This window comes from Salvelinus alpinus, chromosome 14 (genome assembly GCF_045679555.1).
Source record: "Salvelinus alpinus chromosome 14, SLU_Salpinus.1, whole genome shotgun sequence".
Classification (NCBI taxonomy): Eukaryota; Metazoa; Chordata; class Actinopteri; order Salmoniformes; family Salmonidae; genus Salvelinus; species Salvelinus alpinus.
In genome coordinates, this window is record NC_092099.1 from 40,323,799 (window position 1) to 40,337,426 (window position 13,628).

The 13,628-nt window shown below is 42.3% G+C and overlaps 1 protein-coding gene across 1 annotated transcript in view; it reads right to left on the minus strand.

Annotated features, from left to right (window-relative positions):
• Positions 1-13,628, minus strand: part of LOC139538915 (low-density lipoprotein receptor-related protein 1B-like) — a 555,698-nt gene that overhangs the window by 137,879 nt on the left and 404,191 nt on the right. Inside the window, exons 39-41 of the mRNA XM_071341488.1 lie at positions 10,294-10,418; positions 9,637-10,011; positions 1,279-1,468 (exon numbers count right to left, since the gene is read on the minus strand). Coding sequence (XP_071197589.1) covers positions 1,279-1,468; positions 9,637-10,011; positions 10,294-10,418 — 690 coding nt within the window. The remainder of the gene's footprint in view (positions 1-1,278; positions 1,469-9,636; positions 10,012-10,293; positions 10,419-13,628) is intronic.

Sequence of the window (13,628 nt, forward strand, 5' to 3'; positions counted from 1 at the left end):
ATCAGCCCAGAACTACACGGCAGGACCTGGTCAATGACCTGAAGAGAGCTGGGACCACAGTCTCAAAGAAAACCATTAGTAACACACTACGCCGTCATGGATTAAAATCCTGCAGCGCACGCAAGGTCCCCCTGCTCAAGCCAGCGCATGTCCAGGCCCATCTGAAGTTTGCCAATGACCATCTGGATGATCCAGAGGAGGAATGGGAGAAGGTCATGTGGTCTGATGAGACAAAAATAGAGCTTTTTGCTCTAAACTCCACTCGCCGTGTTTGGAGGAATAGAAGGATGAGTACAACCCCAAGAACCTCATCCCAACTGTGAAGCATGGAGGTGGAAACATCATTCTTTGGGGATGCTTTTCTGCAAAGGGGACAGGACGACTGCACCGTATTGAGGGGAGGATGGATGGGGCCATGTATCGCGAGATCTTGACCAACAACCTCCTTCCCTCAGTAAGAGCATTGAAGATGGGTCGTGGCTGGGTCTTCCAGCATGACAACGACCCGAAACACACAGCCAGGGCAACTAAGGAGTGGCTCCGTAAGAAGCATCTCAAGGTCCTGGAGTGGCCTAGCCAGTCTCCAGACCTGAACCCAATAGAAAATCTTTGGAGGGAGCCGAAAGTCCGTATTGCCCAGCGACAGCCCCGAAACCTGAAGGATCTGGAGAAGGTCTGTATGGAGGAGTGGGCCAAAATCCCTGCTGCAGTGTGTGCAAACCTGGTCAAGAACTACAGGAAACGTATGATCTCTGTAATTGCAAACTAAGGTTTCTGTACCAAATATTCAGTTCTGCTTTTCTGATGTATCAAATACTTATGTCATGCAATAAAATGCAAATTAATTACTTAAAAATCATACAATGTGATTTTCTGGATTTTTGTTTTAGATTCCTTCTCTCACAGTTGAAGTGTACCTATGATAACAATTACAGACCTCTACATGCTTTGTAAGTAGGAAAACCTGCAAAATTGTCAGTGTATCAAATACTTGTTCTCCCCACTGTATATGTTATATATCTGTTGAGCATATACTGTACAAACATAGCTTCAGGCATATAATGACATACTGCATCTGAAGTAGTAGCTAATGAACTACATTTGTGCTCCACACAAATTCTGACATCATTAAAAACAAGAGACTAGCCTGGTTACAGAAGTGTTTGTGATGTCTTGCCAACTCCCATGTTGCGACACTGAACATGGCAGTTGGCAAGACAACACAAACACATCTGGGACCAGGCTATCGGGAGACTTAGTAGAACTAGAACTACATACTTTTGGCACTCGTCCAGGGCGAGGACATGGGGGTGGTCGTCTTCAGAGAGTGTGACCACAGCCTGTCTGCTGAAGGTCCCGGGCCGGCTCTGGTCCACACTGTGCCTGGTGATGCTGGAGGTGGTAGAGCTGGTCCAGTACAGAGTGTCCCAGGCACGGTGGTATGCCAACCCCTCCACTGAACCCACATCTGGGGGGACACAGACAAGGACATCACCACCATCATCTAATCATCCAGCCTCCACTAGTTCATTTGAAATACTTACATGTAATGGACATGGCATTAAGTCAACGGGTAATGCAGTGCTTTGACTCCATTGATAAAGGTGGACAGAACTGAATCCACCTCAGGGGGAACAAAGTCAATGATGTCTAGACAAGGGCTGTGGCAGTCATGATATTTTGTCAGCCTGTTATTTTCGTGGAAAAAGCCTGCTGGTCTCACAGTAATTGACAGTTAATTAATATGGACACTTTTAGCATGTTTAGCATCTCCAGGCATCCACGCATACAAGCAGCTGATGCTTACCTTTGGAATATCTACATTTAAAAAAGCTAATAAATCACATTAATATACAACATCACAACTAATCCATTGTTTATTTTAGGCAGTTCTAAAGAAACATTATGATATGAAGAAAATGTATTTCAGAAGAACACAATATGAGTTGTCCTACTGTATGTTATCTGGCTATTCACCATGACATCGGCTGTAGGCTTGTTCATTTAGCAGACAAAATATGCTTACAAGTCCTGTGCCATTACTTTATTTTATATTTTATGATTTTATAGTCAGAAGAATATAATTGAACTTAGCTGAATAAAATATAAATTATATTTTTTCCCATTCTGGAGCGAATACGCATATGAAGTGGCTATGTTGAGCGTAAAAGTGATAATTTGTGTCATTCCCTTTAGGTGTGAATGACACAAACCTTAGAATGTCTTATAAATCGAAACATAAACACACGATGCAACTATAGGCTAATTATGATTTGAGAAAGTAGCAAAAAAAAGCTTACACTCTGTTCCCTGCCACAGAATGCACATCATCAAGTGATCATGTTTTCCATCAGACTATTTTAAATTTCACATTTTCTTTACTAATATGCTAAATTGGTTTCAATTTATCAAATCAAATCAAATTTTATTTGTCACATGCCTGTAATTGATAATGGCCCATTATCAATTACAGGCAGGGGAAAAAACACATGTCATCCTTACACACTCAAATAGCCTCCCTCCGGTTCGTTTTTCCATCATTCCAGGTAGGCTATTCCAGTTATTTCACTCCATGCATCAGCCACTGTTTGAGGAGCATGCACCCTCTCACTGCGCAACAGGTGATATTCTGCACAAACTCTGTATGCCATGGGCTCTCCAACCCGGTGCTTAATTTGGGAAACCAAGTGAAATCTGTCCGGGAACATCGATAGCAGCTTGTTTTCACAACCAAACATATTTAAATAAACTGTTGACAGCCCCTCTCTCTGCGTGCTTGAGAAAGGAATGGATGAGAGAGAGGAGGAGATGGGAAACTCACAGTGGTGAGATATTCTGGAGCTAAAGGTAATGTGTCAGTCAGCCTATTAATTATGAAAATATTTTTAAAAATCCCTATTAATAGGCTATTCAAAATCAAATACAAAATGGACTATAATTGTAGGCTAACTCTGTAAGCCGCCCTACACAATGAATGAACCAACAGCAACGCCTAGTTCTCTCCCAGAATCATGGAAGGAAAGTTTGGAGGGTAGCATAAGGTAACCAGTCTCTCCAGTATGCACAATAATAGCGTCCACACTCAAAGGTGATTAGTAGAATTTGTTAAATTTTGGAGTATAGGCTAGACCAATTATGTACCAAAGACATCTTACTTTTTTTCTTCTGCCATGCGTAATATGCAGTAGGCTATGTATTGTATAATGGCACAATCATTATTTAATTAGGGTTTTTATATATTCATATATAGGCCTATGTGTATGCATAAGGTCTAATATGTGTATGGGTGTTTTGAATTAATCATCATTTTAGAAAGCGCAGTCCATTTCGTTATGTTAGGCACAAGGACCATGTTTTCCACTCAGTTTCAACCTGTTGTTGAACTTCTTTCTTAAAATTGATAAATCACATTGAGGTGAGTTTTAAAAGCATGATACTGTTTTGATGATAAGTGTTTGATGTGATTTTCGAATGCATTTCCATTGATGTCAGAGTGGTTAGAGGGACAATGGAGCCCTGAGTACCAGGCCATTAGCGACCTGATCGTCGTTAGTGAGTTGGGTACTACCAACACATGTCCAGAGTGCATAAGAGGAGCTTAGTGTGACTCAACTGTCGTGTGGAATTTTACTGCGGTCACGACTAATGAGTGCCGGTGTGGAGGTAATATGGTCACCGCAACAGTCCTAGTCTAGACATGAAGGGACGGTTTCCCAGACACAGATTAAGCCTAGTCTTGGAGTAAAAAAACAAACTCAATGGAGAACCTCCATCGAAAACTCTTTTCATTCTACAACTAGGCTTAATCTGTGTCTGGGAAACCGCTCCGATATGTTAACATGCACACCACCATGCTTCTTTCATTTGTGGTGCAGGGAATTACAGCCACAAGGTTGAATTCATTGTAACTGCTGCACACAGGATATAACCTCGTTTTGTACTAACAAATCCATCCAGTTCATTCTAAATACTTAAATGGAATATACAAGACATTAATCAACCCGTAATACATCTGATGGCACTCACACAGTTGACAAGATATTGACAAGTCCAAACAAACTTAATTCCAGGAAAATATGAAGTAAACTAAAAACCATGAATACCAATGTAAGCATATACAGCACAGGGGTAGTCTCTGATGCAAACCGTTGCTGTTCATATATTGATTGGTAATAGAGGTCACAGAAAAAATATTAAGCTTACATATTCCAGGTCTCTCATTCATTGTAGTTTCTACTGTTAACTTAGTGAGCAGGGATAAATACATGGCAATTCAATAGTGACCAAATAGACACGGCAAACCGTATGTGCTTGGCATGAAAGGGTAGGGTTGCATCAGAGTACTAGTACAACCATAACCTCGCCCCACCAGGCTCAATTGCTATGGCATATAGAGCGTGTTGACACTGTGCAACAGTGGGACTTGAAAGGGGTGCGGCTTAAAATCTAGGTGAGAGATGGAGCAAGCCTGCTACAGCTGTATTAGATGGGACTTTGAAAAATTGCGAAAATCGACACTTTAAATAAATGTTCGATCACATTGACCATATAATTTTTTGGGAAGCCCGATTGATCCTGTTTAAATCTGGGCATATAAAGTTTGTGTGAAAACTATTTCTAAGTTTTCAGATTTTTTCCAAACCCACTTCCTTGTTTAAATCGCTTGTACTCAAGCTTTGAAGTCCAAAATGCAGGGTGGTGGGGGGGGGGGTTCTAAGGTTGCGCTGGATGGTGATGAACTGAGAGATCACCCAATTAAAATCAGCGGTTGTTTTGTCCGCTCTTGTCACAACCTCCATTCAAGTCTCTTTCTGAGGCGCTTTGAAACCAGATGGTTCGACAGAGACAGCCGGCTGGTGGACAAGATTAGGACAAACATAAACAACATGCTTGTCCTAGTAGGGAAAACACACATATTTCTGTCCTTGCTTTGCACAAAGATATCTAACATATTCACTGAACCATTAGTGAAGATCTTGGATGAAACATTACCACCTGAATTATATCCTAGAACTCCAACTCAATGGAACATACTGTATACTCTACAATCTGCTGTGGAGTGAGTGCTTAATTGATCTTAATGGTGAACAGGTCGTCAATTCTGGAGACACGGACTGAATCCGATGCTTTCTATGAGCCATAAACCATACATACAGAATACTTAAGGCACTATCTGAGTCAGCCCGATTGCTAATTAATTGTTCGCAATAAAAGGCGTCTGACAGCTTGGTTTGCCGGAAATCGTTGGAGAGGCCAGGGAGTAATTAATGGGGGACGTGGAGCTTCATTATGGAAATATGGATGATTAACATCTTCACCCTTCTTCAATGACAGGGTACGCAGTAGAACTTTGTGGAGAGGAAGGAGGAGAGGAGGATAGAGAAGAGGGTAGAGGAAAGGGAGAGGAGAGGGAAGGAGAGGAGTGTAAATGAAGAGGGTATACGGAAAGGGAGAGGGTGGACAGTCTGATTCTGATAACATTGTTTAGTCGATTAACCAGAGTCCTGAATCCAATCAACTATGAACAGTGAGTTAACAAGCTAGGGCTGACCCTAATTAGTCGACTGGTCGATTGTTTGGTCGATAGGGTGTTGGTCGACCAAGATTTTTTGTAGTCGAGAAGTGGCAAATATATATATATATATTATGGCACACAAGACACCTGTCTTATTTGCGCACATCTCAGTGAACTAATCCATTGTGGAGGCCGAGATTAATCCATTGCAGAGGCTGCTGGGATGGCACAGTCCAAGAAAAAGGGGAGTGTGGCTGCACAATGCATGTCTCTCTCCAGAATGCGCACTCTCCCACCAATTTGTGCACATTCATTGCTTCGTAACTTCATTGTGTGAATTGTTTGCGTTTGATTGTTAGTGTCTATCAATTCACCATTACATATATCACCAGTAGTACACTTACCGTTAATCCCTATACTTAATAATGTTTGGTAACACTAATTTCTGTTCATGCATTTAATATATTATTATTACAGTCTTTTACCGTTCTCATTGTCGGAGTGGACGCGCTGTTTGAAGAGCGCACAACCTATGCAACACTTGTGAGAAACAAGTTTTGGTTTATTTATTCCATTTACGAGTTTTGTCAATTTAGTCAATGTCTTTTGTTTAGAGCACTCCTGGCAATGTTGAGTAAGGATGAGCACCTGATTAAGCATTGAAGTAGGCCTATAGGCTACCTGGCCTGTGCGTATATAAATGCATATAAATGTGCCCATTTGGGTATCTGATAGTTTTTCTGATTGGCTTAATGCACCACCACTAATGAGCTGTTGAGATTCTCAAAGTAATGTTTTCTTCACCTCAAACAGCAAGCAATCAAAGTCTGTTTTTACATCCATTGAGAATGACAAAAGTTTCTCAATGTATTAAACCATTTTTTATCCAGCTCTCCCCCCTTCGACAGCCACTCAGCGTGAAAGAGAAAAATATAATGCTCTGATCCAGTGGAAACGTCATAAAATAGGGCCTATCTGATTACTTCTTATCGCTTGCACAAATAGCCTACAGCTGTGTCTGTCCCAAGCACATTGACTCGGGAAACTCTGAGGGCCCAGAATATTTTAGACAATGTTGCAAGTTTGCTAGCATGAGCTTCGGGCCCAAGTTAATAGTTGATACAATGTTTCAAGTTCATTGCAGACAGGCCATATGTAGCCAATGTGACTTTTAAGATATTTTTATCAGGATATTTTCTACCTACAGGCTGCAATGTTTTTATTTGTTGGCTTTATAAACTATTTTTTACATAGTTGGCAATGGAAATAGAAGTTACTCTTTAGGTTTGTATCATTTTCATTTGGATTTGGATAGAATTTTGATTAACCCCATGACAATGATTTTAAATGAAACTGTTCCACGACAATGTGCAAACCATAACTGGCACACAAATCGGTAGAAATGGTAAGATAAATTGGCATTCCACATGAGAAAGGTTGCAGACTCCACGTGTAGCCTATTACAGGTAACTTCAGGAGTGTAACGGTAGAATCTGCGAAATCCAGTAGGAGTGGAGGAGGATGCTCGGGACAGGTTACGTTTTTTCTTCTTCTGGTTATCTTGATCTCTGTCTCCCTCTTGAGTCATTTGTGTCTGATTTGATCTAACAGTGCCCTTAAAGCATCAGACAAGCTCAATGCATATATAGTTGATTTTATTCAAACACATAGGGTGTATCTTTATATGAAAAAAATACACGTTTTAAAATGTAAACCAATCGATTGGTCGAAAGAAGAGACGACTTTCGGTCAACCAAGATTTTCTTTACTCGAGGACAACCCTATAACAAGCTAAGCTAAAGTAAAGGCAATGGATGTTTCAGCGCTAAATAAATCACTCCAACTCTGCACGTGAACAGGCTAGGCATGGATTGAGGTCTACCAATTACACAAAGAGGTGCAAAGAAGGATATCAAACACATACACCAACTTGACATTTGCCAGCCACATAGCCTTTTCTCTTTATATGTCAGTGCTTCTTTTCAAAATGATAATTGCTCCTCTTGGTCAAAGCCAAAATAACAAAAAAGTATATTTCCAGTCATCCCATCTGTCTCTGTCAATTTTGCCAACAGTAGAACATGAGGATATGGATCAGTGGACTCCTGCTGTTCTCCCAGAGTGTGAGTGGTGATGCTGTTCTCCCAGAGTGTGAGTGGTGATGCTGTTCTCCCAGAGTGTGAGTGGTGATGCTGTTCTTCCAGAGTGTGAGGGGTGAGTGAGTGACATGAGCTCAGAGGAGACTTCAGAAAGGGGCAAAAGATGCTAACAGTGCAGAACAGAGGCTTTCCCTGCTCATCTGCCTCCACTCAGCTTATCTAGCAAAGATTGACAGGGAGAACAGACGCAACGGCTCTGCTGGCTCTCCTCCTGCCATCTAGAATGACTGACTGACTAGCAGGCTATAAAAGGTCCATGTGTTATGTGTTTCACATTCTATATGTATTTATTAAATTCAAGCCAAATAGAGATATTTAGAATTTATCTTTGTTAGATGTCAATTTCACAAGCCCCCATGTGTCCTATAAACTTCCTTAATCCCTAAATACTTAAGCTTATTTTATGCAGACGCTGTTCCTTGCAATACTGATACCCATTGCTAGCTAATCCTATTGCGAATGCTGCAAATGCTGCTTTGCTGCCCAGAGTGGTGAATATACTGTATCACTCTCTCAGGCCACATATTTCTGTTTTGGTCAAAATGTGGTGAAAATGAGAGCTGGGTAACTTTCTGCATCAATAGTAAGACCTAAAAAACTCCCTCATCTTAAGCGTCTTATTTGATAGTTAAACTGTTCGCATTTAGGGAAAGAAAAATAGAGGTGGCCATTACAATGCTCTACAGATGTAGGATCTTAATTTGCGCCAGTTTGCTACAGCAGGAAAATAATCATGCAGCAACAGGACATGTGAATTATTACGTGGATTGTAATTCATGGACATTTTTGTAGGGATTGATATTTGTTTTTATAAGGGAACATCAAGTCCGACATTTCTAAGTGGATATTACAAACTTCAGAAGCATTTTAAACCTCAAATACACTAAAGGTTTGAAATGTTCTGCATTGCAGGAAAGTTATTTTGCAACAGGGTGATCAAATTAAGATCCTACATCTGTATACTTGATGTAGTATGCATTGAAGCCACACATCCTAGGACCCAGCCACTATATTCTCCACAAATAGCTTTTCACAAATGGCTGCTAAGAGGCAGGAGAGGCTGGCTGCAGACCCTCATTTCACATCGTAGGTTATTTCATTGACTTAGCACCCAGCATTACAACGGGATCAAGGTTTAGAGGAAAATAAATGAATGGATGTACTAGAAAGTAAAATATAGTAAAATAATAAAACATGAACGATTTATTCTGTCAGGCATAAATGTACACTGCTCAAAAAAATAAAGGGAAGACTTAAACAACACAATGTAACTCCAAGTCAATCACACTTCTGTGAAATCAAACTGTCCACTTGCACATTTGTGGCCTGCTGGAGGTCATTTTGCAGGGCTCTGGCAGTGCTCCTCCTTGCACAAAGGCGGAGGTAGCGGTCCTGCTGCTGGGTTGTCGCCCTCCTACGGCCTCCTCCACGTCTCCTGATGTACTGGCCTGTCTCCTGGTACCGCCTCCATGCTCTGGACACTACGCTGACAGACACAGCAAACCTTCTTGCCACAGCTCGCATTGATGTACCATCCTGGATGAGCTGCACTACCTGAGCCACTTGTGTGGGTTGTAGACTCCATCTCATGCTACCACTAGAGTGAAAGCACCGCCAGCATTCAAAAGTGACCAAAACATCAGCCAGGAAGCATAGGAACTGAGAAGTGGTCTGTGGTCACCACCTGCAGAACCACTCCTTTATTGGGGGTGTCTTGCTAATTGCCTATAATTTCCACCTTTTTTCTATTCCATTTGCACAACAGCATGTGAAATGTATTGTCAATCAGTGTTGCTTCCTAAGTGGACAGTTTGATTTCACAGAAGTGTGATTGACTTGGAGTTACATTGTGTTGTTTAAGTGTTCCCTTTATTTTTTTGAGCAGTGTATATATGCAGGCACTTATAAATAAACAAACTCAAAATCATCAAATCAAAACATAAAAAGTAAAGCAGTACTAACTTTTGGCTATGATTGATCGTCCTGTCCAGTCGTCATTAATCATCTGGATATTCCCAAAATGAATGTCGCTGAAGAAGATGCGATTGGTCCCTCCTGCGGTTTTCTGGCGGTAATCAAAGGTCAGTGCTATGATGTTTTTGAAGTAGGTGGGCCTCTCGAAGGGCTGGACGGGCGAGTTGAGGTCGCTCTCGTCTGAGAGGTGGACGCTCTTCAGTATGGTCCTCTCAGAGTAAAGCAGATAGCCTTCATATCGCTCGCAGGCAAAGCCGTCCTCAGCCAGGTGGCCATGGGCACAGGAACAGGTCCTACGCCCACTGCCCAGGTGGAAGCAGAGCTGCTGACAGCCCCCATTGCTACTGGCACATGGGTTGGTACCTGGGTTGGCAGACACAAACACTGTGTTCAAGGCATATTCTAACTAAGATTACTTTACCCTCATTAATTTAATGGTTATGAAGTTAATTGTTTAGTGTAGTGCCAGAACTAGAAGTTCTGGTGTGATATAACATCACTTTTCTATTGTACATGCACTGCCTATAGCTACGGTTTATCTTTCCCTTGTACTAGATGGCTCCCAGTTGATTTTCAACAATGCATTTAACAATGCTACTGATGATGGGTGAGAATCAATAAGGAGCATTAAGTTGAAACCTCAACCTTTCTCCCGCCCTCTATTAAATACTGTCACATCCTTCAGGTTGACCCCCAGACCACTCCTCATGGTCACTGCCTCGCTGCCGTCACTCTTGAAGCCTCGTCGGATGGAACCATTGGAGTGAGCTCTGAGGACAGAACGAGAGAGACATTTTGAAAAGTCATCAATGACACACATTTTTTATTTTTATTTGTTTCATAAAAGTACTTTTATTTTTGGCTCTCGGACAAGATGCCCCCCATTGCTATCCAACTCGATGGATTCTCCATTCACCGGGCGAACAGGACAGTGGAGTCAGGGAAATCGAGGGGGGGAAGGGTTTGCCTCTACATCAACACTAATTGGTGTCCTAACTCCAGCGCGTTGGAAGTGTCGACCAACTGTTCACCCGTCTTAGAATACCTGAAGGTCAAATGCCGACCCTTCTACCTCCCGAGGGAGTTTTCAGCAGTTATTGTGACTGTTGTATACATTCCACATCAGGACAAGAAAAATAACAAGCTGGCACTTAACAAACTTAACAAGGATATAAACAAGCAAGAAAACTAACATCCAGAGGCTGCCTTTCTGGTTGCCGGCGATTTTAATTCTGGGTCACTAAGACACGTGGTGCCCAACTTCCATCAACCCGTCTCTAATGCCTCTAGGGGTGATAAAGTCTACCCACAAGCAAGCATACAAGGCCCTCCCTCTGCAAATCATATCATGACTCCGCACTCCTGCTTCCTGTTTACAAGCAGAAACTCAAACAAGAAGTAGCTGTGACTCGCTCCATTGAGAAATGGTCACCAGAATCAGAAATTATGATATAGGACTGCTTTGCTAGCGCTGATTGGAATGTGTTTTGAGACTACGCCGCTAACACTGACAAACTAACCACCTCTGTCATCAGCTTTATTAGAAAATATATCGTCGACGTTGTCCCCACGGTGAGGATTCGCTGGTTCCCCCAATTAAAAGCCCTGAATTAACACAGAGGTTGGAACTAAACTAAAGGACAGGGCTACCACACACAGAGCTATCGTAGACAACCCTGAGGCTACGGCCGAGGACAGGAATAAGTGCAAGAAGTCCCGCTATGACCTCCGCACCGTCATCAAACGAGCAAAAGGACAATATAGGAATAAGGTGTAATCATACTACACAGGATCCGACGCATGTGGCAGGGGCTACAGTCCATGACGGATTGCAAAGAAAGACCCAACCGTGATCTTCCCACCGATGCCTCTCTACCAGACGAACTCAATGCATTTTATCCACGCTTTGACAACAACAACATCGTGCCGGGTGTGAGAGCCGTCACCGAACCCAGAGGATTGGGTGATCTTGACCTCCAAGGCCGATGTGAGAAAGGTCTTTAATCAGGTCAACACCCGAAAGGCCACAGGGGACCTGACAGTATTCCAGGGCGTGTTCTCAGAGCATGCGCAGAACAGCTGGCAGGCATATTCACAGTAATTTTCAACCTCTCCTTGTCCCAGTCTGTAAGGTGACCACCATCATTCCTGTGACCATTGTGGCTTCATGCCACAATGACTACCGCCCTGTAGTGCTCACTTCTGTAATCATGAAGTGCTTTGAGAGGCTGGTTATGGCAAACATTAATTCCACCATTCCAGACACCCGAGACCAACTCCAATTTGCATACCGCCTCAATAAATCCATAGAGGACACAATCTCAATTGCTCTCCACACTGCTGTCAACCACCTCTCCCTCAACGTCAGGGGGGCCAGCACGAGAGCTTCAAGTTCCTCCGTGTCCAAATCATAAAGCCTTGACAGCACCTCTCCCCCTCAGGAGGTTGAAACAAATTCTCAAAAAGTTCTACAGCTTCACCATTGAGAGCATGGATGCATCGCTGCCTGGTATGGCAATAGCACCGCCCTCGATCGCATGCCGCTACAGAGGGTGGTGCGGACACCCCAGTATATCACTGGGGGCGAGCTCCCTGCCATCCAGAACATCTTCATCAGGCGGTGTGGTAGGAAGGCTTGAGTTAACCTTGTATCTTTATTTACCTTTTATTTTTGCACTGTCTCTATGCACACACACACACACACACACACACACACACACACACACACACACACACACACACACACACACACACACACACACACACACACACACACACACACACACACACACACACAATATGCATTCATTTATACTGACTCGACACACACACTCATACACCTAATATCACATCTAACTTTAAGCACCAGCTGTCAGAGCAGCTCACAGATCACTGCACCTGTACATAGCCCATCTGTAAATAGCCCATCCAACTACCTCATCCCCATACTGTTATTTATTTTGCTCCTTTGCACCCCAGTATCTCTACTTGCATACTCATCTTCTGCATATCTATCACTCCAGTGTTTAATTGCTATATTGTAATTATTTTGCCACTATGGCCTATTTATTGCCTTACCTCCCTTATTTGCACACACTGTATATATACTTTTTTCTATTTTATTATTGACTGTATGTTTGTTTATTCCATGTGTAACTCTGTGTTGTTGTTTGTGTTGCACTGCTTTGCTTTATCTTGGTGTCACGACTTCTGCCGAAGTCGATGCCTCTCCTTGTTCGGGCGGTGTTCGGCGGTCGACGTCGCCGGTCTTCTCGCCATTGCCGATCCATTTTCCATGTATGCGCACGTTAGGCTGGTTGGGCTGGGTTATGTTCAACCCGTATTTGTATTTGTGTTCGTTTGTGCAGTGTGCTTTTGGTTCGCCAAATAAAAGGCTCCAGTTTGCTAACAAATATCTGCTCTCCTGCACCTGACTTCCTACAGCCCTTCACGCATACATTGACAGTTGGCCAGGTCGCAGTTGTAAATGAGAACTTGTTCTCAACTGTCCTACCTGGTTAAATAAAGATGAAATATATTTTTTAAAATATGCACATTAATTTATACTGACTCGACACACATGCACACCCACTCACATACAAGCTGCTGCTACTCTGTTAATTGTATATCCTTTTACCTACTCACCTTACCCCTATACATATCTACCTCCATCACTCCAGTATTCCTGCACATTGTAAATAGTATTGGAACTGACCATGTATATAGTATGCTTACTTACTTATTGTGTTCTTCTTATCTCTCGTTTTTTTCTACTATTACATTGTTTTTGATTATTGCATTATTGCATTGTTGGGTTTTGTTTTTGATTATTGCATTGTTGGGTTTTGTTTTTGATTATTGCATTGTTGGGTTTTGAGTTTGCAAGAAAGTAATTTCACTGTACTTGTGCGTGTGACATTAAAACGTTACACTTTTCTAAATGACAGAAAATAGAAAAGCTGGCATAATTTATTTTAACA